General features: G+C 44.0%; 1 protein-coding gene across 1 annotated transcript; it reads right to left on the reverse strand.

Moving 5' to 3' along the window:
* Positions 1 to 181: 181 nt before the first annotated feature.
* Positions 182 to 26,343, reverse strand: CBLN4 (cerebellin 4 precursor). The gene is made up of 3 exons (XM_082227526.1): positions 25,352 to 26,343; positions 14,268 to 14,384; positions 182 to 1,791 (listed from the first exon to the last, which is right to left on the reverse strand). Exons 1-3 carry the CDS (start codon positions 25,640 to 25,642, stop codon positions 1,594 to 1,596), a joined length of 606 nt encoding a protein of 201 aa, XP_082083652.1. The 5' UTR covers positions 25,643 to 26,343; the 3' UTR covers positions 182 to 1,593.

Raw genomic sequence — 26,343 nt, forward strand, 5'->3', positions numbered from 1 at the left:
GGTCTTTGTGAGCTACAAAATTTTAGTTGCTTTGATTGCATGCTGATTTGCTTTCTGGAATTTGACAGAGTGGAGTGGAAAATCTCAGCTGTTTCCTAGAGTTGTTCTTTTATCTTGCACAAAATAATGCTAATTGATACCGTTTTAAAACAATATTTTTCAAGAAGCCCAAGGATTAAAAAATAATAATAGACTAACATATATTAACTTTTATTATGTAACAGCAACATAATAAATAAATTTATGAATTCATATGGCCTTTACAAAAAGACAGAAAAGATATTGCACCAAGTTCAGGTACCGGCTATTTGGATTGAATATTTGCTAAACAAATGAGGCTCAGTGCAGTCAAAGCTAAGCACAGTTAAGACCTATTGATGTTAGTGGAAGAATTAACTGCACACTTTAACCTCCCCCATTGAGATCAATAGGACTGCAATTCTATATACACTAACCTGGGAGTAAGTCCCATTGTACTCAGTGGGACTAACTTCCAGGTACATGTGCCTGGGACTGAGCTGTAAAAATGCTTAACTTTGCCTGGACAATGCCCACAATATCTATCATCATATATACATTTGCAGAGTTAAGGCAAAACCAGATGATACCTCAAAATACAACAGAAGGCTTGAGAAACAGACATAATTAAAAACAAGAGGGGAGCATTTCCATCTCCGACTAATGAATTAGCTGTGTCTAAGGAACAAATCCCTTCGGTTTTTTAATAAAGTGGTTATTATCAATCATGTTAATTAAAGGTGAAGAACAAGTGTAATTTTCCTATAGAGCAAGGCTGTTTTGCAGAGCTTTGCCAAAATGATCCCATTTAACCCTGGTAAGCATTTTTTTGTTAGCCTGATAATCTCTTCCCGTTACTAGAAAATACTTTCTGCAGAATATAAACTCCATCCATGTGCAAATAACATCCAACTGTGACCTACAGACTTTCAGTCGGGTGGTCCTCTTTGAGATACATTATCTGAAGGAAAACATCTAAGTGAATCATCCAACACACTGTACAAAGAGGAGTAATGAAGTCAATCACTTATCAATAACCATTATCTATTCCTTCCCAACTGAACAGGATGGATTTATGTTAATTTTTAGAGCGAGGGGAACAAAGACATGATATAACTAATATATCAATGAACGGTTCTTTGGCAGCTATGTATTAATCTTGATTGAAGACTGAACTCAAAGATTCTTAAATTATAGACCTGGTTGCCAGTCTTTTAAAAATATAATTGGGGGAAGGGGGAGAGACAACAATAATGATCCACTTCTCCCACAAATCCCATATGTCCAGTAAAGGAACTCTGAATAAATCTTGCAGGCAGCTTATTTCGGCAACATCAAGCATAGATATTTACTGTCTGCTTTAGGTCGTAATCCAAATGCACCGTATTTTAAACACACAAAATTCGGTGAAATCTCAAAGGAGTTCAGAAAGGGTCAAATGCCATAAATAGAATCCATATTCACCCATGAGAAACCAAGAAAGAAAACATCAATCCAAAGGATGAGAAGATGATCTTCGGAGAACAGAAGCAATGACTGGTCCACACCTGGGTGAATGTCATGGAGAAATCGACCTTACAGGGGAAAGACCAGGAAGCCAGAAAATGTAGAATACTGCCATCCACCAACCAGATTACCTTTCTCCAGTTTCAGGTAAACCTTGTCTTCCTTGTCTAGATAAAGTAGGACTCCATTTGTAGCAGCTTCACGGGTGACATCCTTGTCCCCAGCAAAAGCAGAAATGACCGGTTTTCCATTGAGCATCAAGTTAACCTACAAGAGAGAGAAAAATCGCTGAAAAAAAGTTCAAGGTAACAGGGAAACCCATCTATCATTAGCAAATTCTATGCAAAGGATCGTTAGAAGCCACAAATACCTGGAGTCCACAGACTGTTTGCTGTTCTTGAAACATCCTTTCGGGAAACAGTAGTTACAAATACTTAAGGTATTCCATATGTGGAAGGGGAGGGACAGGGCAAAATGTGTTGGTGAGTATGGGTCTATAGCAGGCTCACTGTAGGAATAAAAATGCAAGAAGAGTCCTGCTGAATTAGGTCAAAGTCTCATCTAGTCCAGCATCTTTTTCTCACACTGGTCTACCAGATGCCCATCAGAAGCCTGCAAAACAGACCACAGTATAGCACTTTCCCCACCTTTGATTTCCCTCCTGACACCAATCCCTTTGTAAACGGTTTTGCATCTTTTCAAAATGGTGTGCAAAAGCTGCTGACCAGGTAGACCTCGTATTGTGGAGGCCAAAATGTTCACCAAAGTCACCCCCCTTTGTGGATTAACCAGAGAGAGAACAATGTCAGCCCAGTGATGGCTCACTGTTATAAGCAGGCAATTGTGTACAGATATCTAAGCACATCAAAATGACCGGGTGCCAATGAAAAAGCCATAAGGAAAAAAATGCACACATACCCCCCAAACACCCAAAATATGTTAAAAGATATAGGTGTTTATAAGCTAGTGCTAGAATCCTAAAAACTCAAATGGCAAAAGTAGAGTCTCTGATACCAGGGCGTCATCTGCACTATAAAGTTAAAGTATATTGTACCATTATAAACATTCATAAAGGTAAAGGTAAAGGGACCCCTGACCGTTAGGTCCAGTCGTGGCCGCTCATCTCGCTTTATTGGCAGAGGGAGCTGGCAGACAGCTTCCGGGTCATGTGGCCAGCATGACTAAGCTGCATCTGGCGAGCCAGCGCAGCACACGGAACGCCGTTTACCTTCCCGCTGGTAAGCGAACCAGAGCAGCACACGGAAACGCCATTTACCTTCCCGATGGAGCGGTACCTATTTCTCAGAACTCCCAAGGAAGAGGGGTTGATTATTAAACCGCTGTGCTGATTCTAGCTCTGAGAAGGGAATTGGGGTCTCCTAACAATTTTCAGCACCCTTAACAAACTACAGTTCTTTTTATTTTAGAAGGGAAGCCAAAAGCGATATGAAAATGCTTTAAATGCATTGTGTGAATGGGCCCTAAAAGAGAATATTTTAAATGAGAAACCTGGTGGGTCATTGAAATAAAGTAAGGTACATGTACACACTATGTTATTCTGGAGGTGAGAGCAAAGTGTTCAAAACATTTATAATTATGATTATGATTATAATTGTGATTATTAATTTACACCCCACCCATCTGACTGGGTTTCCCCAGCCAGTCTGGGCAGCTTGCAGCATAATAAAAGCACAGCAAAAATGTCAAAAATTAAAAACTTACTGATTAGAAATCTTCAGTGAAACAAGCATATCTACAGAATCATGAGGGTAGGAATGACCCCAGGTGCCAAGGTAAGTTAGTGCTGGAGCATACAATCAAGTTACTCTAACCAAAACTCTAATAAGGATCTTGGGATATAGAATGAAATCAAAGCAGAAGGTTGGCACAATAGCTCAGCAGTGCATCACCTGATTTACATGAAGAAGATCTCAAGTTCAGCTCCTAGCATATCTTGTTCTTACTTAAAGGTAAAGGTAAAGGTACCCCTGCCCGAACGGGCCAGTCTTGACAGACTCTGGGGTTTGTGCGCCCATCTCACTCAAGAAGCCGGGGGCCAGCGCTGTCCGGAGACACTTCCGGGTCACGTGGCCAGCGTGACAAAGCTGCATCTGGCGAGCCAGCGCAGCACACGGAACGCCGTTTACCTTCCCGCTGGTAAGCGGTACCTATTTATCTACTTGCACCCGGGGGTGCTTTCGAACTGCTAGGTTGGCAGGCGCTGGGACCGAGCAGCGGGAACGCACCCCGCCGCGGGGATTCGAACCGCCGACCTTTCGATCGGCAAGCCCTAGGCGCTGAGGCTTTTACCCACAGCGCCAGTCCTTACTTAGGGACTCTTATAATTCCAGATGGTTCTAACTCTTACATAGCAAAATCAGATCTATTGGCATTGACTTGGAACTCTTGTATAATTCAAGTGAGCCATATATTTATCGCAATATTCAAACCAGATTAAAGGACATTGAAAAACAAAACACGGAGTCAGCTGTAAATAAAATGTGCTCCCCCAGGTTCTATGGTTTAAATATGACAGATAACAGGGTCACTTATATCTCGAAATTAATAATTCCAGTCCAACGACTGAGTGTTTCCCCCTCAGCTTTTGTCAAGGGCAGATATTCAAACATCCCCAGAAAAGATAGACGTTGTGGGTGTTCTTTGAGAACATATTCTTTTCTACTGTCCATTGTACAACCAGCTATGCAAACACATGCTATCCCTTTTTGGGATAGTCTAACATCACGGCACAATGAAAATATAAGATTCTATCTGTCTGACAGTAACCTGGAAGTAACTAGCAGGGTGGGTGAGTTTTTGTCAATGGTATCTTCTTAGAGTGATGAATGGCACTATTTAGCAGGAAGAAATTCCAGTGAAAATCCTCATTAGTACATATTTTACATGGCTGTTTATTTGTATACATTTTAAAATTTCATATATGGATGTTTTATGATGGCCTATTCTTGTAATGCCTAATAAAGGTTTGGCAAAGTAAGTAAGTAGGCATATCTTCTTAGCAGGATCAGGCAGTGGGAAAGACCTCTGATTGAGATTTTTGGGCAGGGATGGCTAATGTGGTGCCATTTAGATATAATTAGACTACAACTCTCATCAGACCCAGCCAATGTGTTAGGAGTCACAGTCCATTGACATCTGGAGCACACAGTATTGCTTAACTCTGCCTTAGAAAGCTATCCCTAGTCAATAATAGTGATTTAGATCAGGGTAGCTAATATGGTGTCCTCCAGATATTGCTGGACTACAACTCCCATCATCCTTGATCATTGGCTTTGCTGGTTGGGACTTATGGGAGCTTGAGTCCAATAACATACAAAGTTATTGGCTATCCCTTATATGAGTGGACCAATGGCTTGGCCTGATATAAGGATGCTTCCTCTGTTCTTCAACTGTGGGGAAGGGCAAAGTAGAAAATGTACTAACAAGTGATTATTTCAATTACTCTCAGATTGACTGGCTAATTGTAAATTTGTGTCACAGCAAGCTGGCAAATAAATAGGCTTAAACATTCTTAGCTCTAAATTGGACAGTGCCCAAGAGTTTTAGCTATAATGAATGAGTGTGCCTTTACCAACACTGAGTCATGGAGCCAGCGACAAAAGAAATGACACTTGATTTAATCCTAAATTATTCCCAGAGCAGTACAAGAAGCTATAAACACTTTTGAACTTCCTGGAAACAGTGAATACAGCACTACCAAGTTCACCATATTATATGACTGGAAAATTGCCCAGAAAATCCAACAGAGTCATATTTCATTCCAAAAGGGGGTTTTTATTGTCAAAAGTGAGAAGGTTAGCTAGGAGGAAACTGAAAGGTAATGTCAGAAGGGTAAAATATCTCAAGGGAGCATGGGTACTATTTTAATGCAGTATAACAGAAGTTCAAATAAAATGTATAGCACGGCTTCGAAAACAATCCTAAAAAGGATACTTTTGTGAATTACATTGAAAAGGCACAAAAATTAGCTGTAAGTTTTAAAAGGTGAGAAAGCTCACGTTACAAAATGGAAGGCTGATGAAAATGAGAAAATTCAGGCAAATTGAATGTAAACCTACAGTAAGACAAAGCCAGAAGAAAATTGGAGGGGCAAATGCCAAAAATATATAGAAATAATAATAAGAAGAAGATTAAAAGAATTTAAATACAACAGAAGCAGGAAACCAGCAAGATTTCCTGCAAGATAAAGTTAGCATAACTTGTTAGCAGGGTAAAATTAGCAATAGTTAAAAGAAGCATTCAATTTCAGTGAAGATGCACAAATTCTTTGCATCAACCTTCACTGCAGATGTTGGCCAGATGAACTCACCTGTACAGGTGAAAATGTTTGTGAAAGCTTTTAGCTCAGCACTAACCTGAACTGACAGGAGCTGATAATATAAGGTGTCAAAAGAAGGTTTACAATTAATTGAATTAAAAAACACACACACACAAACCCAGCCATAGGGCTAGGTGGCACTCAGCCAAGATTTCTTAAAGAACTCAGATGTAACAACATTTTCTCATAAGGCAGTTGCTACAACCCATTGATCATTTTGGTTGCCACTTTTTGAAACTTTTTTCCAGCTGGAAAAGAGTCAAAGTGGTTGAAAATAAATGCAGCGTATAAAAATAAATTAAAACCAGAGCAAATTTAAACGCTAACCATTCAAAATACATAAAAAGGCCAAATTAGTACAGACCAAATCCTACCCACCACACCAAAAAATAAGCACACTGTAGGAGACAACATTGATTAACTGACCACCTGGGTAGACAGAAAAGTCTTAGCTGGGTATCTAAAAGTCGGCAGAGGTGGCATCTGGAAGCAATTGGCAACTAGTATAGACTGTGTTGACTTCTAAGTAACCTAGGGTCACAACACTGAGACAGTGAAGGAAGAGTATGCAAAGCATCGTTGTCAGTGAGCACTGAGATGCACTAAGAAGGGTATGAGGATCCTTGAAGTTTGCTACCCAGGACTGTAGTTCTTTGAGGGCAGAGAGCATGACTTCTCTGGGGCACACCTGCATCATTTACTCAGGCCTTCAGACCTGGGAGGTTATGACTCAAGCCCTCAGCACTGAAAAGGTGTGGCTGAGAGGACAGGGACAAGCAGTGCTCTGTGTATGTTCCTAAAATAATAATAATGATTTATTGTTTATACCCCGCCCATCTGGCTGAGTTTCCCCAGCCACTCTGGGTGGCTTTCAATCAAGTGTTAAAAACAATATTAAATATAATTAAATATTAAAAACTTCCCTAAACAGGGCTGCCTTCAGGTGTCTCTTAAAGATAAGATAGCTGCTTATTTCCTTCACATCTGAAGGGAAGGTGTTCCACAGGGCGGGCGCCACTACCGAGAAGGCCCTCTGTCTGGTTCCCTATAACCTCACTTCTAGCAATGAGGGAACTGCCAGAAGGCCCTCGGCCCTGGATCTCAGTGTCTGGGCTGAATGATGGGGGTGGAGACGCTCCTTCAGGTATACAGGACTGAGGCCGTTTAGGGCTTTAAAGGTCAGCACCAACACTTTGAATTGTGTTCGGAAACGTACTGGGAGCCAATGCAGATCTCTCAGGGCCGGTGTTATGTGGTCCCGGCGGCCACTACCAGTCTAGCTGCCGCATTCTGGGTTAATTGCAGTTTCCGGGTCACCTTCAAAGGTAGCCCCACGTAGAGTGCATTTCAGTAGTCCAGGGTGCATGTGAGAACTGCAGGCTTGAGTGGAAACCATTGCTTAATGGCACAATGTGCTTCATGTGTGTTAACTGACTGAAGGTGTGGCAGGAAGGTCTTTGCTAAAGTGTTGTGATCACAGAACCTGGTGATAAACCGATGTTGTGCCCTCCAGAAGATTGTGGGCTCCCATCATTGTAAACCATCAGCCTTCTTTCCTGGGGCTGATGGGAGTTGTAGTTCAGCGACTTCGGGAGCTCACCCTGGCCTATGTGATGTGTAGGAAAGACAAGGAATAACAAATAAAATAGGACAACGCCCTAGCCAATCAGGGCTGTAAACAGCAGCAAGGAGGCATTTTACTCCTGCTCCAGAGGGTAGGACCTGAAGCAATAGCAGGAGATTGCAGGAGAGAACAAGAGATTCCCACTAAACATCAGGAAGAACTTTCTGATGGTGAGAGCTGTTCAACAGTGAAATGGACTCCATCAGAAGGTGGTGGGCTCTCCTTCCTTGAAGAAGAAGAAGAAGAAGAAGAAGAAGAAGAAGAAGAAGAAGAAGAAGAAGAAGAAGAGGAGTAGTAGTAGTAGTAGTAGTAGTAGTAGTAGTAGTAGTAGTAGTAGTTTGGATTTGATATCCCGCCTTTCACTCCCTTTAAGGAGTCTCAAAGCAGCTAACATTCTCCTTTCCCTTCCTCCCCCACAACGAACACTCTGTGGGGCTGAGAGACTTCAAAGAAGTGTGACTGGCCCAAGGTCATCCAGCAGCTGCATGTGGAGGAGCGGAGACGCGAACCCGGTTCCCCAGATTACGAGACCACCGCTCTTAACCACTACACCACACTGGCTCTCTTGGGGGTTTTAAAGCAGTGGTTGGAGGGCCATCTGTCACGGATGCTTTAGCTAAGATTCCTGCATTGCAGGGGGTTGGACTAGATGACCCCAGGTTCCCTTCTAACTATACAATTCTATGATTTCATGAGTCACTGTCATACCATTCTAGCAACTGACGTGTTCCCTCCATGTTTAAACATTACTGGAGCAGCAGGAGACTAGATGACGTGGAAATAGATCACACACTGCAGTGGCAATATATTCAGTGAGCCAGAGATAGGCTTGGCAAGAGCAGAAGAAAATACACTGCACGTGACCATTCATTTTGGCAGAGACATCTCCACATTCTTATCTTAAGCAATCTTGCTCTTTTCTCCAAATGAGGCAATTGCCTGAATATAGCAAGGGCACGAGGTCTTCCCATAGCTGGTATTTATGATGCTTTTGAGCATGATTTCAGTGTGCACATTACATAGTCTGGAAAGGCACCAAAGAAGAAGTGCAAAGGGGCTTTTAATCTTGCACCAAAGAACACAATGACATTTCAGTAACCCGGGCAGCTGGGATTTTCTTTTAGCATATCACCCATCAGTTGGAATACCAGCAAAGCTTCGTAATCATCCTTGATAGCCATGGGTCAAAACAAAGCAAATGCACAAGCAGGTGCCTGGTCTCATCCTGTGCTCTCTGTAGTCATATACTCAAAGGTATATGACACCACCCATGTTTTGAGAGGTTTGCCTGAAATGGAGCTTAAAATCCTATTAAAATAAAAGGACATTTTAAGAACATGGGGATGGGGCTTTCTCCACTTACAATTTACAGTGGTGTAGTTGCTGTCTGATCTGATCTTTTTAAATTTTGCAGCTGATTCGTAGCACCTTTGGTCACATGTTGCTGTTGGCAGTGAGTGGGTGTGAGGTCTCCCTTTCTATTCTGCAAGCAGGTTGTATCCAAACTGAGAAAAGCTCCATGGCTGTAGCCATGCCCCTTGCATTCCTCCAACCAGTCAATGTTGGCATTATGAGCATGTGCCTTTTTGCAGCATACACACACACACACACACACACACACCTTTAATGCCCAGAATTCTGGAATTCCAATCTTGAGGGAGTATAGGAGATTCAAATGGAAACTATATAGGCTGGATCTAGACACATAGAAGAAGCATTTCAGTTTAAATTGTTGCAAATTTAAACAGGGAAAACAGGTAGCGAAAAATGGGACTCCATGTCGCCATCTGGTGGCGCAATATGATATCGCACATACAACGCATATAAATCGCTTTTTTATTTACCAGTCTAGCTGAGTCATATATGCTCAGGTTTGTGCTACACCAAACCTGGTTGCCATGATGACATTTTGTCTGCAGCCAATGATGGCTGTTCATGGGCAGTGCCTTGACTCAGCAGCAGCAGCATCTCAATCTGCTGAGATGTTTCAGGACCATCAGCTCAATCTGCAGTCTCCTCTGAACTGAGCTTGCAAATGGGAAGGCCAGAGGGTAGTGGCACAAAGCAGATGTCTCGCAAGCCATGCCCATCAGCCCCAACCCCCTCCACTCAGAAAGCAGGATCCATTCTGGATTTTTTTTTATTTTTGCAGAGAGGAAAAATCTGCTTTTTAAAAAGTAAAATGTGAGGAATTCAATGTCACACTAAGGCAATCATTCAATCAGGGGAAGCATTTCAGCTTACTTGAGAGTAGGACCACTCTCCTCCCCCTACATACTGTTCTGGAGGTTCTACATGGGAGGAGGATAGTGGAGAGAGAGAGAGAGAGAGAGAGAGAGACCCAGCAGCTATACTACTATAAATGGTAGGCATGGGAAGACAATAAGATGAACTGCTGGGTGAGTCCAAAGGCTCATCTAGCCTAATATCCTCTTTTCATCAGTGTGGTCTGCCAGATGGATGCAGACATTCTGTGCAAGCAGTGCCTGTTATCAGTGTCTCATATTCAGAAGTACAAGTGGCATAGGCAACAAAACGTTGCAGCTTGGACTGCTGCTGATAAGGATTCCAGCCGCTCCACTCCATTCCACTCCCCGTATTTTCTGTCCCCCTCCACAACAAAAAACAACAAACATGAATCAAAATTCCATGGCCACTGAGCATGCTCAGTTCTCGCTGGTCTGTTTTTCTTTGGAAGGGTCCCCCATTTAAGGCTATTATTATTAAAGACTTGAACATGAGCAGAGGGGGGCATGTTCACCACCACTCACACTAGTCAACCTTTGGTGCTGACAATGCTCCACAACCCAAGAGTACAATGAGGTGAGTGATAAACCGGCCCCTTCACCCTCCAGGGGCCTCAGGGTGTTGCTGCCACGGCTAAAAATTGGCTGCTGTTTCTTTAATGCTAAAAGAACTAAGTCAGCATGAGTCAACGGCCGATAATGACTCATGCAATCTTTCACCAAATTCTACCTGTATATATAGAGTGGTCGGGTGTTAGTGTTGGGTGTGGGTTGGATGGATGGTAAAAAGCTGGTTGTGTTTGGTGTGTGTAAAAAAGGCTGTCGGTTGTGGTTGGAGAAGAAGACTTTTAAAGAATAAAAGTAGCAATACTCTGCAAGAACACTCTTCTCAAAGACTCTATTGTGCCAACTAAGATCTGAAGACTAGGCAAAGGAGTAAAAAGGAGGTCAAAACCTTTTCTTTTTCAAACACAAACAGGTTATGGGCCCAGTGTTTCTGAGCATGTGCAGAGTGCAAAACGGCTTACAGTATCTCAGCAGGGAGCTGGTGAGTCCTGATGGTGCAGCTGACCATATCTGAATCTGTGCCTACACCCCATGCCAGGATGACCCAACAAATACTTAATTCACAAAGCCATCCCAACTGGCTCGCCAAAGTGGAAATGCCCCCAAGCCAACTGGATACAGCCCAAGCAACCCATGGCACATGCATCAATCAGTCAGACTAATAATCCAGCTTCTTAATATTTGCCAGTTTGGAGTAGGTTAAAAAAAAAGGTACATTTGAGGCACATTGCTGGAAACTTTATTTTATATCCTATTCAGACGTTTCATTAAGTAATCCATATTCATTTTAAAGGTTTAACTGATTCTTTCTGTGTTTTACTGAAAATTATCTAGCATATGCTGGGGGGTTTTAAACAGCTTTGCGGATTTTAGATGGGGGGTTTTTTAATCCATCATTGTATTATGCACATTGCTTTGAGAGTTTGGGATCAGGTGGCCTATACATCTTTCTAAATCAACAAATTACAAATTAGTTAATGTGGTTGTAGCCAAAATAAAAACCCCTACGCAGTCCCTTGGAATGATTGATTATTCCCACATGATACCAGGCCCTAGTGGAAAGGGGTTTCCCACAGGAAACCAAGAGAAGGGGGACTGGTTTCTAAGGCTGGCTATGTGACTGAGGCCAGCACCACCCCAACATCAGACTGCTAAAGTGAGGAGACCTTCTTTCCCCTACTTTCCTGATGTTCCACCAATCTCCTGCCATAGGCTTGCCACTAGGATTCTTCCTCTCAGGCCTTGACTTCAATATCTGTTTCTGGTTGTATTCTCACTTGCTCAAAATGTGAGGGATCCCCATTCCAAAATGCTCTTCTCCTCTCACCTTTCTTTGGATGCTGCTTTAGAAGGCACTAGGACCTCGGGGGTAAAGGTAAAGGACCCCTGACAGTTAAATCCAGTTACGAACAACTCTGGGGTTGCGGCACTCATCTTACTTTACTGGCCAAGGAAGTCAGCATTTGTCTGCAGACAGTTTTTCTGGGTCATATGGACAGCATGACTAAGCTGCTTCTGACGAAACCAGAGCAGTGCACAGATACGCCGTTTACCTTCCTGCCGGAGTGGTATCTATTTCTCTACTTGCACTTTGACATGCTTTTGAACTGCTAGGTTGGCAGGAGCTGGGACTGAGCAACAGGAGCTCACCCCATCGCGGGGATTCAAACCACTGACCTTCCGATCAGCAAACCCTAGGCTCTGTGGTTTAGACCACAGTGCCACCTGCCTCCTGGTAGGACCTCAGGGGACCAGGGTTCAAATCCCCACTTGGACATAAATCTCAGTGGGTGACACTGGGTCAGTCACTGCCTCCTAGCCTAGCCCTACTACACAGGTTGTTGTGAGGATTAAACAAAAAGGAGGATTGCACCCTGAGCTCCTTGGAGGAAAAGGTGGGCTATAAATGCAAAATAATAATAAAATATCTCTTTTCCCCCAAACTGCTCTCTCTGCAAATGGGGTGGAATGCATTTCCACAATCCATCTCTTTCTCACTCTCTTCATTCTCCCAGGTTTCCTCCTCCTAATGCCTCATCAGAGCCAGTGTGGTGTAGTGGTTAAGAGTGGTGGACTCGTAATCTGGTGAACTGGGTTCACTTCCCCTCTCCTCCACATGCAGGTGCTGGGTGACCTTGGGCTAGTCATACTTCTCTGAAGTCTCTCAGCCTCACTCACCTCACAGAGTGTTTGTTGTGGGGGAGGAAGGGAAAAGAGGTTGTTAGCTGCTTTGAGACTCCTTAGGGTAGTGATAAAGCGGGATATCAAATCCAAACTCTTCTTCTTCATCAAGTCCATACATCCCTCTCTACATTCCTGCATAATCTCTGCACCCTGAGGGGGGAAGTATGATCGCCAGCCTGACCTGATTTACTGCTGGCGAGCCCTTCTGCAAAGACATATCTAGGCAGAGCAGCACAGTTCTGCTCACACAAGTAAGAGGGGAAAGGGAAGTGGCTTTCATGAATCCCATTCTCCCTCTGCAGGTAAAATGTAAATGACCCCCTGGACTGTTAAGAAAAGACGACTATGGTGTTGCAGCACACATCTCGCTTTCAGGCTGAGGGAGCCGGTGTTTATCCACAGACAGCTTTCTTGGTCATGTGGCCAGCATGACTAAGCTGCTTCTGGCGCAACAGAACCCCATGACCAGCGGCGTAGCGTGAGTTGTCAGCACCCGGGGCAACGCAAGTAATTTGCGCCCCCTAACCCGGGGCAAGGCAAGTAATTTGCGCCCCCCTAACCCCTAACCTGCGAGTTGCCGCTGGCGCTGCTGCCCAAATGACGCCGCTTGCCCGGAGGAGGAGGGGGGCAGAGAGGCGAGGAAAATGCAATGGCCCAGCAGCTGCAGCAGCACCGGCGGAGGCGGGGCTGTGAGGAGGGGCTGCCTGGTGCGTCCTCTGCGGCGAGCGCTGAGAGCCGCTGCCTGCCGGGCGCCTTCAGCCTGGACGCGCACACAGCTCGTCGGTTCCGCGAGACATGTGGCTCCGCTACAGCCTGCGCCCGAGGCTCTTCGGCGACTCCGGAGGCAGCGAGCGCGCCCCCCCAGATGTTGCGCCCGGTGCGGCTGGCACCCCTGGCACCCCCCATGCTACGCCACTCCCCATGACAGAAGCCAGAGCACACAGAAATGCTGTTTACCCTCCTGCCACAGCAGTACCTATTTATCTATTTGCACTGGTATGCTTTCGAACCACTAGGTTGGCAGAAGCCCAAGAGGCTCACTGGTTTAGACGCAGTGCCACCCGTGATACTGTGTGTTCCTCAGAAAGGGGTCCTTTGGAACAGCACTCCAAGCTTTAGGGCCAAAGGGGAATTGTTTCCCCACATCCTTCTTCCATTATGTAGACTCAACCATATTCCAGTTCCTTCTGTGAATGGAAAGAGCCCTTCTGTTCACAAAGGGGCAGGGCTGGGTCAAACGCAGTCATTTTTCAGTCCTACTGATTTCACTGTTGCACTCAGATCTTGCGCATGGGCTTCTCAGACGCATCTGAATGGCCACTGAATTGGACAAGGGACTAAATGTGTCTGGCCTGATCCAGAAAGCTGTTCTTATGCTGTTACATCAAATGCATGCTTCCTTTCATTGTGCTCATAGCATTTATTATCATGAAATTACTTCCAACAGTCCCCAATGTGAGATTCACAGAAAAGTTGTAGCACATAATTAGAATGCAAGCACTCTCTTTATTTTGAACTCTCAAGGCCATATCTTGAACTTGTGAGCAACATTGTTATCTTAAAATGTCACTGAAATCCATTTGTTATTGGCCAAGTTGAGCTATTTGCTGTTTCCTAACTCATCAACATGGGTGCATTTAAACTATTTCTATTTACAATAGAAAATGGATTTTCGCTATTATCCATTTATCTATATATATATTTTTAGGGAAATGGGGAAGGGGAGAAGGAAGGAATGAAATGCTAACAAATGTGTTCCAACAGATTTTTTGAATCAACATACCTGGATTGTTTGGCTCTGGTAGACTTTAATTACATGAAAATTAAAACTGTAAATTCCTTTTCTTGGTGCTACAAAGACAGACTCCAGCGTAAAGAAATTCCCCACATTTACTAGGATCTACAAATTAAAGAGAGAGGAAATAAGAATTAATGGAAGCATTCTGTGTTCTTGGGGGGAAATATAATTAATTTGCAACAGACACAAAATTTCTCACCATGCCTACACCTCTAAAACCAAGGTGTTAATTTTTAACCCCAATATTTCTTTATACTAATTTATTGTACATAAAATTAAGATTTCCAGACATAAGAAATATTTTCCCCAGCAAGATTAAACTGGCCTAGACATCCTTTCTTTAAGGTTACAATTCTGTGCATGCTTAGTTACTACCCTCCAACATTTCTCCGAGGAAAATAGGGACATGCCATTCCATAATGATAATTTTACTATAGATACCCCACACATCTTACTGGGTTGCCTCAGCCACTCTGGGCAGCTTCCAACATATATAAAAATATTAAACATTTTAAAAAATTCCCTATACAGGATTGCCTTCAGACATCTCGGGGGGTCAGATAACTCCATACCCTGCATTTCTCCAATGAAAATAGGGACATCCTAAGGAAAGGTGGGACATTCTGGGATCAAATCTGAAACCGGGACGGCATCTCTAAATCAATGGCATCCCTAGAAAATAGGGACTCCTAGAAGGCCTGTTAGGTAAAGGACCCCTGACCATTAGGTCCAGTTGTGGCTGACTCTGGAGTTGCGGTGCTCATCTCGCTTCATTGGCCAAGGGAACCGGCGTACAGCTTCTGGGTCATAAGGCCAGCATGACTAAGCTGCTTATGGCGAACCAGAGCAGCACACGGGAACGGCGTTTACCTTCCCGCCAGAGCGGTACCTATTTATCTACTTGCACTTTGATGTGCTTTCGAACTGCTAGGTTGGCAGGAGCAGGGACTGAGCAATGGTAGCTCACCCTGTCGCGGGGATTCGAACCGCTGACCTTCTGATCGGCAAGTCCTAGGCTCTGTGGTTTAACCCACAGCGCCACCCGCGTCCCTTGGAAGGCCTGTTAGTTCAGGTCAAATGGGCCTGCTTTTGAGTTTGCCAGGATAAGGTCCATAATGCACAGGCTGTATCCTGAAAACTGAACAGCTCCTTAGTTCCACTAAAGCTCTTGCTGAGTTTTAAGTACTGCAGAGTTTTAAGCCACCTCATCATAGTGAGGGGAGAGGCTCATATTTCTAAAATCTGTTTTGCAGCACAATTCTTGTGATGTAAGCCGTACCACAGTAGCCAGGTAGGCACAAGCAGAGCACACAGAATGCCGACAGCTGCATCAGCAGCACAAAGGCATGATGTTACACCAGCATTACAGTGATGCAGCACAATGCTTCTGACACCGCAGGACGATCTGCGCATGCAAACATTTACAAGTTAGGGCATACTCCTCAAACCAATTCTGTCCTGATGCTAGATGTCGGTGGTCCATACCCTGAGTAAAGAAGTGAGCTCCTTGCACATCGGGTTCACTAGGGACATAACTTTAAATACAGCATGGGGGATTTTCAAAATTATGGCAAACTTGTAAAAGCATGATCTAACAAGACAATCCAAGCCCCAGCTAGTAGGCTATGGCAGGACATGGCAAAGCAGCAAAGCGACTGCTATATCCACAACTCTGGGTGTATATAGGTCAGAAAGCCCTGGGGGCACGTCAAGGAATCTCCTTTCACCATCAGGCTTTTGCTTTCTTTCTTTCTTTTATGTCTATTTATGGATATATATATATTTAGTACAAGTCTCACAGGTAAGTAACAGTGCTGCTACAAAAAATTAGGCACATCTAATAGCCGTAACGTTATGCTCAAAAGATGCTGCTCACGTTCTCTGCTGTTGTGCCCAACCTGTTCTATTTGGTATATGTCACCACACACTAGTTGCCAGTAGCACCACCACCCAAAAAATCAGTGCTGAATAGGTGTGGGGGAAACTGTTTCCCTTATGGCAATCTGATCCATTGACTACCCTGGAGCTGCCTTTGAAGGTGACCTAGAAACTACAACTAATCCAGAATGTGGCAGCTAGACTGGTGACTGGGAGTGGCCACCAAGACCACATACCACCAGTCCTGAAAGACCTACATTGGCTCCTAGTACGTTTCCGAGCACAATTCAAAGTGATGGTGCTGACCTTTAAAGCCCTAAACGGTCTCGGCCCAGTATACCTGAAGAAGCATCTCCACCCCCATCGTTCAGCCCGGACACTTAGGTCCAGCTCCAAGGGCCTTCTGGTGGTTCCCTCCCTGCGATGAGTGAGGTTACAGGGAACCAGACAGAAGGCCTTCTCGGTAGTAGCGCCCACCCTGTGGAACACCCTCGCACCAGATGTCAGTTAAATAAACAACTACCTGATTTTAGAAAACATCTGAAGGCAGCCCGGTTTAGGGAAGTTTTTAATGTTTGATGTTTTATTGTGTTTTTAATATTCTGTTGTGAGCCGCCCAGAGTGACTGGGAAACCCAGCCAGATGGGCAGGGTATAGATAATTGTTATTATTATATTATTATATATATATGGAGAGATGAGTGGGAGCCAATGAGGATCCAAAGAGGTGGATAGGGTTAGGATCTGGACTTTTATGCCTCCCTACTATCTCAATCCCACATTGGTTGGTTGGTTTGCAGGAACATCCCCACAATAGCCCTTGCATGCCCCTCACCACAATACCACCCCCAACCCCAACCCCAACCCCAACCCCACCCCCAACACCTTTCCAGACTGTTAAAGCAGTGTGATTATTGGGAAGGAAAACCTTCCGATGTCCAGTGGAGTACAGAGCCAATTTGGATGATCTCCAGTGTGGTAGAAGTACTAGATGTGCAGGGGGTATGGGTGTGCATGCGCACACACTGCTATGTATGTTCATAATGTGCCATCCATCACATGTCTACCAGGCATTACACACATCTGTCTGCTTCACACAGTCTTTCCATGCCCTTATTGAAATCTACACATGCATTCCTTTCCTGTATTGCAACACAGAGTGTTCGCATATATCAAATGATGCACTTGTGACATCATATATATGCCTGGTGTGAGCTGCATGCATAAGTCCAAGCCACACTCTGTGTAATAGTACACTTGAGCCATGGGAGCACTTATTTTCATAGAATAGCCCCAATTAGCTGGCTTCCCATAAACAAAGGGATTCAGGGATTTATTTGAAGTGCTTCAACTTAGAAGAGCTTGAATGGAAAGGGCAGTTGTGCTTCCAAAGGGATAATAATAATAATAATAATAATAATAATAATAATAATATTGCATGGAACTGAATGGGAAAGCCCATTTCTGCAGGAACTTCACAGGTATATCAGAGCAAGCAACGGGTTTTGGAGCATAGGGAACAATGATCATTAAGCAGACTGCAGGTATAGTCAACTACAGAAAGATAAGATCCCCTTATGTCTCTTGCAGACATAAATCCTGGCCTTTCTTTAGGTAGCTTTGGGAATGGCTGGGTTGTGTTACAAATGGGTCCAATCCACAGAAAGTCAGGCATGTGTGAGCCCTATTGATTTTAATGGAATTTATTTCTCAGTCCTAAACACAGCCTTTAAAAATTAGCCTCATTGATCTCAAGGAAGTGTACTTCCCAATAAGTGGCTTTGGGCTGCAGTTTATAACTGGAAAAGCAAACCTATTGATCAAAATGGGGCATGTGTGTATATATATTGTTCAAAATGGGGCATGTGTGAACAAATATATTGTTCAAGGTTCTAACCTTTAAATCCTTGCATAACTTTGAGATCACTTGCTCTAGTACATATCTCCCCCTGCCCTTATATCATCAAATGAAGCCCTCGTTTTACCCAGATTTAAACTACAAAGGAGCACAACTGGACCATTTAAGGTGTTCTTCCTATGGAGGTTAGGATGTCCCCTCCCTCTCAAAACATTTCAACCACCACTAAAGAAAACTATTTGTTTTCTTAGGCATAAGCTGGGCTTGGAAGAGGTTGTGGGAGGTGTTTTGTTGGTTGCTTTGCAGCATTCTGTTTCATTTTTATTGTGGATTTTGTTGTGTTTTATTATTATGCACATACCATAGTTGATTTTAGCGCTTCTTGGTTGGCAATTAAGAAAAGGGAGGGAGGGAGAAATCTTGATCTGAATTGCAGTACAAAACCTCCCTAGTGTATATGCATGGCTTCCACGGCTGACTATGGAGGTGACAGGCAAAGATCTATAAACACTCAGGGTCCTTTTCCTTTCTGTAGGCATTGATCAAAGCATCCTTCTTAGGAAAGTTACTTTGCTGAATCATGGGTCAATGTGTTCAGGATTGTGGAACTAAACTGGAGAAATCACTGACTAGCCCTAGGGTCTTCAGTCTGGCTCCAGGAAAAGGATCTGAGGGTAAATTCTTTCATAATATTAGTGCTCAAATTACGAGAGAAGAGGTGGGCATGTTAATGAAACCCACAAGCTTCACTCTTATCTTGTCTCAGTTTTAACCATATTTTGGTCCCCAGACCCTGGGGGTGGCAGCTCAGATGATAAGGCCATTAACTGCCTCTAGCCCCCTATAATTCTAGCACACCTAGCCTGTTGGACAGGGTGAAATGCTCCGGTGCTTCCAAAACTAATCCCTGCATTCAGATATTCTTTCTGATTTAAAAATAAAATAAAAACTATTAATATTTGGCACCCAGCACATGATGGGGTTGTTTCCCCAAGACAACATTCCCCCCAGACAACAGTGGCCATTCAAAAAGAAACTGTTCCATGCAGAAAAGTCATCCTGTTTTGTCATCATCATCATCATAATATTTTATTTATACCCCGCCCATCTGGCTGGGTTTCCTCAGCCACTCTGGGCAGCTTCCAACCAAATATTAAAAACAATACAGCATCAAACATTAAAAACGTCCCTAAACAGGGCCGCCTTCAGTTGACTTTTAAAAGTAAAATGGTTGCTTATTGCCTTGACATCTGCTGGGAGGGCGTTCCACAGGGCAGGCGCCACTACCAAGAAGGCCCTCTGCCTGGTTCCCTGTAACCTCACTTCTCGCAGCGAGGGAACCACCAGAAGGTCCTTGGTGCTGGACCTCAGTGTCTGGGCTGGATGATGGGGGTGGAGACGTTCCTTCAGATATACAGGACTGAGGCCGTTTAGGGCTTTAAGGTCAGCACCAACACTTTGAATTGTGCTCAGAAACGTACTGGGAGCCAATGAAGATCTTTCAGGACCAGTGTTATATGGTCTCGGCAGCCACTCCCAGTCACCAGTCTGCCTCATTCTGGATTAATTGCAGTTTCTGAGTCACCTTCAAAGGTAGCCCTACGTAGAGAGCATTGCAGTAGTCCAAGCGGGAGATAACTAGCGCATGCACCACTCTGGCAAGACAGTCTGTGGGCAGATAAGGTCTCAGCCTGCATACCAGATGGAGCTGGTAGACAGCTGCCCTGGACACAGAATTAACCTGTGCCTCCATGGACAGCTGTGAATCCAAAATCTGTTAAGACTGTCTGCAGATCTGCAGTTGAGGACAACTGAGTTCAAAGTGGATCTGGGAGCATTATAATAAACATGTGCTGTAAAATCAACACAAGCTTATCAACCTGAGTGGTCTCAGGAGACCTGTTTGCATCAGATCCCAAAATGTTTCAGTAATAGTGTACATTATTGTACTTGTAACAGGGGTGGGGAACATGTGGTCCTCCTGATGTTGCTAAACAGTTCTCATCAATGGCCATGCTGGCTGGAACTGAGGAGGAGCAGGCAGTCCAACCATATCTAGAGGGCCACAGGTTCCCCATTCCCCGCTCCAATGAAATTATACTGACATGGAACCTGACATGCCCACCCCTTGAGTACTTAATTCCTAAACTTAGGATAGGCCTATCTCTATCTGCCTCCTTCATTGATCTCTAATAAAAGCATATTTTCTGAAAATAGCAACAACAGCAACAACAACCCTGGATTTTGCTCTAGGGTATCTCCCACCACCTACTAGGAATCTTTCTTGATGAAATGTTGGTCTCAATTTAAAATTAAAGAAGTGATGAAAATCGACTCAATTGTTGTTTTTTAATTAGATCTCACATACTTGGGAGGCAGGCTACTTATTATCCACAGAGGAAGTGACAATGATTCAGTGGTAAAACTGCTTGGAATGATTTCATTGAATTTCAAAGTAATGTCACCTCCCCCTTTTTCTTCAAGACCCTCCTTAAAATCCACCTTCCCATGAAGACTAGAGCTTAACTCAGGGATGGCGCTCATGTGTGCAGTTCTCCAGACTCTGAATCCCATCATTCCAAGTGAGCAGGGCTAAAGGATGGGGATGATGGGAGTTGTAGTCCATGTCTGGAGAGCCCCCAGTCCCTCAGCCCTGTCTTAACTCCTTACTGCTCAGCCTCTGCTCAAACGATGGCTAGGTACATATAAGAACCTAATAAGAGCTTCCTGGATCAGGCCAAGGGCTCATCAAGCCCAGCATCCTATTCTCACAGTGGCCAACCAGAGCCACAACAACATTCTGCCCAACTGCAGTTTCTAGCTACTGGTATTCAGGAGCATTGCTGCCCCTAAATGTAGAGGCAGAACATGGGCATTAGGCTCAGTAGCCATTGGTGGGCTATAAGAGTCTAATCCTCTTTTAAAGCCACTCAAGTTGATGGCCACCACTGCTTCTCGTGGGAGCAAACTACGAGCTGGCTAGAGAAGTACCTTCTTTTACCTTCCTTATTCATTTTATTGCATTTATACCCCATCGTTTTCTCCATGGAGTACAATGGAGTAGCAGCAGCAATTGTACAAAATGTACTCCATGGAGTACATGGAGTAGCAGCAGCAATTATTATTATTATTATTATTATTATTATTATTATTATTATTATTATTATTATTATCTTATACCCCACCCATCTGACTGGGTTGCCCCAGCCACTCTGGGTGGCTTCCAGCATAATAGTGGTTTTCCCTTTCCGCATTTAATCCTCAACAACAACCCTGTGAGGTGAATAGTCTGGGAGACAGTGACTGGCCCAAAGTCTGTGTGGAGACTTGAACCCTGGTCTCACAGGTCCTAGTCTGACTCTCTAACCACTACACTATACTGGCTCTCTAGTTGTATTTGCTCACTTTCATCACTTGTTAGCCATACTTCTCTTCCCTCCCTGCTGCTTCCCCCCCCCCTCGCCAACTGAGGCAGCAATCTTATGCCCACCTGTCTGGAAGAAAACCGCATTGAACTCAATGGCACTACTTCTAAGTACACATGAATCGGATCACATTGTCAGTGTAATATAGCAATATAGTGAGAAGGTAAGAAACTGAGCAGTGATTCATGCATTCCTTGGTTGGAATCTCACCTCTGCCAAAAGCTCATCCCATGGCCAGGGGCACACTTTTCTACTCAGCCTCCCACCTGCAATATGGGGGTGATTGTGCTGATCTACCTAGCCTACAGGGTGGTTGTACGGATTATCAGGACTGACCCAAGGCATTTTGCAGCCTGAGGCAATGAAGAAAATGGTGCCCTCCACTCCAAGTTAAGATGCATAATACCACTAACTCAAATATAATTATCTATAAAAGAACATGATCATTTAAATCAGTAGATGGCGTAAACATAATCCACTGTATTATGCTGCCTGCCTCCTCTTTCCATAAATTTATGGATAAGATATTCCAAAACTGAAAGAACTGAGGTGGGGCCAGAGATAAAATATTTGCTATGAGGTATAGTATGTTTCTGCATCACACCCCTTTTGCTGCATGCCCAGCACATGCTCCTTGAGGTGGCCACCTCATTTTACCTAATGGTAGGACTGGCCCTGAAGACTGCAACCAATGTGAAGTATTACAGTTATTCCTCTTCTTATATTGTAAGCTCCTTGGAGAAGTTCCAGTATGTGTATGTTACCCTGTGAAGTTCTCGTTATACACTGATGACATCATAGTATATTGATAATACTCTTGAGAAGATGAAAAGGAAGAGGTAGAAGAGGAGGAGGGGGAAATGGTAGCAATGTAACCTAAGGTCTGAGGCCCAATCTACAGCATCTTTTGGGGAAGGGACTTAGGAACATAGGAAGCTGACATATACAGAGTCAGACCAATAGACCTCAGCACTGTCTACTCTGAACTGTCTACATGGCATATTTAGGAGGAGATGGGAAAATTCATGTTACACATTTTATATACTTGTACTTTTGTAATATTTTTGGGAAATGCAAGAATTAATTTTATATTTTTAGAAGTATTGTTCTGACAGCAGTGACTCTCCAGGGCTTCAGACAGGGGACACTTCCAGAGCTACCTGGAGATGCTAGAGATTGAACCCGTGACCTGTATGCAAAGAGGATGCTCTGCCACTGAGTCATGGCCTTTGTGCCATGAGAGCTGCTGGCAGTCTGGGCAGACCATACTGAGCTAGATGGCCTGTTGACGTGAAACAGTCAAAGGCAGCTTCATCACATTTCTGACTCTGCAGAAGTCCAGGGGAAATATTTACGGGAGTTGCACCTTGGTCATTCTTAGGAGGCAGCTCACGTACCCCTTTACGTGCATGGCTGCCAGCCACACACTATACTGGTGAAAGTGATCTGTCCTTCCCTCCCACCACCCCAATACACCTCAGTCCTAAGTACATTTGCATGAGTTCAATGGAAAGTCAGTTTTAGTTAGCTTTGCCACTGCTAGCTGAAATCGGTTGGAATTTCTTCCAAACATAAATGCGCTTTCAGATCTGTTAGTGTGGGGATGGATTCCAGTTGTCGTGGCAATTGAGGAAAAACAATGTCTTCACATATATCACACAACATATGTTGGCTCCTTGCTCAGTCTTGATTGGAATGAGTGTGAAGGCATGAGAGGTGAGTGGGTAGTTTCTCACAAGAAAGCAGGAAGCAAAGAACATAGTAGGAAGAGGAGAAATTAATTGCATGGCACTTTTAGGTTCTGCACAAGTGATGGGTGGGCACGAACGCTTTTAAAATTCAAGGCTCATAACCTGTACCTAAGGGGGAGAAAAGCCCTGCATCTTGCCTTGCACTCCCTTTCAAAAGATACAGGCAGCTGTCTGATGCCCTGGCCATTTCCATGTCTCTTACATATCCACCTGTCTCCTGGCATCTTGAAAAGGTTAATGGCAGTGTGACTTGAGCAAGGTACAATATTCCCAGAACTCTTTGTAGTCATGGGAGAGAGTGAAGATCCATCATTCTCTCTGAAGAATATGCTGTGAAAGACTAAAGAGTAACTTCCTGGGGTTTAATTAACCCACTGCGCTAATATTTGCAAAGATAGGCTATTCCACCTGCTATCATACATAATCAGAAGGGGGTGATAGAGGAAATAGCTGAGGGTAGAGTATTAAACAATTCCCAAGAAGGCAGAGACATTTCAAACTGGAGCTGACACAACATAATTACAATGCCTTCCACCACCATTTCTTTCTTTTTTTAAAAAATACATATGGATCTGATCCAGCCCAAACTGCACTCTTGTATATCATATAGATTTTAATGGGAGAAACTGACACACATGTTAAACTCTTGCATTAAAACAAATGGACTTTTAAAAAGGTAGTAGCATTATCTCATAGATAGCTGAAAATATAAAGTGTGTTGTTGTTGTTGTTTTAAAAAATCTTTTTTGTTAAAGGATTCATTCTTATTTATTAATGACTTAACATTGACAATGCAAGACCTTACTTTGGAGTGGGGATGAATAACTCTTTGTTTTGTCTAACCATTGATCATATGCCTGGACAGAGGGTATGTTTGGTGTTTGTCTCTGAGAGGTAGGTCAGGGGAAAGTGAAACAGGGTGTCTTTCCAATATTGCAACATTCTGCAGTGATACAATAAAGGTGCAGTGGATCTTTCAAAAGACTGCCTCCATATTCCTGTTACCTGACTCTGTTTGATTGCTATATACATGTCAATGTGATTGCACCAGAATAAATAGATTTTGGGTTACGAGGGGTGCCTAAATTCCACTTACGGATTTTGACACTTTATAAAGTGATAAAAGGTTTGGACTGCTGTGAAAAGGTGGCTGGAAAGCAAACAGAAATATCCCACAGAGTTAGATAGGATATTTGGACATATTCAACTGCACACAATGCCCTTCCTTAGAATCTTAAAAATCCCCACACTTTCCCTTCAGGTATCAAATCATCTGAGCTGGAAGGCTATAATCCTATGCACACTTAACATGCCCACAGCGGGGCTTACTTCTGGGTGAATATTCTCAGGACTGGGTTACAAGAGTGCAGAAACAATAAGGTCTCTGCATTGGTGACTACCATCACCAGTGACTGCAAATCATCTAAAACTGGATGCATTCCTGAGCAGTCTGGTCTTCCTTCATTAATCTCAGATACACAGACCTTGTTTAAACACCATACCTTTTTTTCATAAGGATGCAAACTTTTAGGTAGTAGGTGACTGTCATTTCTGAATACTGAACTCTGGAAACTTATGTAACCCTGCATGAGTTATAAGAGAGTGGAATGGGAGGAATCTAAATCAATAAGTAGTAAAACAAACTGCTGTATTCTCAGAGCAAAGCAGTCTTCCTGGTTACAGCCTTATGATTAATTCAATCCAAAGACTTACAATGTGCAAATGCACTCTTGCTTGGTAAAGTGGAATGACCATCAAACTTCACTGCAAAGGCAAGGAAGTGTCGGTTGGAAGGAAATGAGCCTATTGACCGAGAGTTTCCAATGCCACTTGGTAAGTTTCAGCCCACTGCTTGTAAAGGAGCATTAAAGAGTTCACAGATCGACTCCCACCTGTTGATCCCCACCTCCTCCCCTGAACTGATCTCGTCTCAGCTTCATGACCGGTTGCCTCGCCACTCCACTTCTAATCGAATCCCTTTTCCAAATGATAACATTTCTCTCTATATATTTTAAAAATTGCTCCTCCCTTGATCAAAACTACTCATCCTTTGACCGATTCTTCTCTCGCTCTTTTTCTTAACCTCCTGGCAGGGGGAAATGATGAGAATGTCCTGCCTTTTAAGAAAGAATTTGCATTCATTCACTTCCTATATTACCTGATCGAAGTAGATTATCCTGGTTTTGTTGCTCATCTCGGAAGGTTCGTGGTTGGTACTCCTGACTGCCGAGAAAGCAACCTTGGAATTAGCAGCCCGCACGGAGATCCCCAGAGGAGAAGAAGACGATCCCTTAGAATCGGTAGCCGGGTTGGAATCGCACACGACCAAGCATTTGCCTTCCAGGACGATGGGCTCCGTGTCGTTTTGCGCCCAGACGGGGAAAGTGGGAAGCGCCAACGCCAGGAGGACGGTAGGTACCACGGACAGCGCCCTGCTTGAAGCGCCCATGTTCAGCACCAAGAGAGGCGGACAGCGAAGCCTTGCTCGGAGCGCCCCAGCGACGCCTCTCCTTCCTCCTCTCTCCACGCTTACACACCAAGCTAGCGGTAGCAGCCCTACCAGCAGTTGGGGGGGAAAGGGGGAGAAGAAAGCACACCCGCTACCCGGCGCACCAGCAGCGAAATCTTCCTCTTTTTCACTCTTCCAGCAATTCCAGCAAAAAAAAAAGTCAGTCTTCCCTCTTTCTTTCTTTTTCTTTTTTTTTTTTTTTTTGGTCCTTTAAAGAGCTCTTGGAAATAACCTCCCGGACAAAATCAGCACTCCCCAAAAACCCTGTTCTTCCCGGTCCAACCCCCCCTCCACTATCCACAAGGAGCAGAGAGGGGGGGAAGCCCTAAGGTGAATTATTGATGAAAGAGAGGAAAAGAGAAAGAGAGAGAGAGATCAGGAAGAAATAAAAACATTTGACGTAGCCATGATTCGTTGCATGGCGAACCTGTCTCCTTTTCTTGTCCTGCAGGAATCTGAGCAGACGTGCCCAGCTCCTGACGGCAGGAGCTTGCCCTCTACGCTAGCTCAGGCACTGCTGGCTGAGCTCATTTGCCAGGATGCTTTGCAAAAAGCGGAGTTCCCTCTCTCTTCACCACAATTCCCCCCCAGCGTCATGGCACACAGAAGCACGCCCAGCCCTCTCTCTTCCCCTCTCCCTC

This window comes from Podarcis vaucheri (assembly GCF_965113315.1).
Source record: "Podarcis vaucheri genome assembly, chromosome: 6".
NCBI lineage: Eukaryota > Metazoa > Chordata > Lepidosauria > Squamata > Lacertidae > Podarcis > Podarcis vaucheri.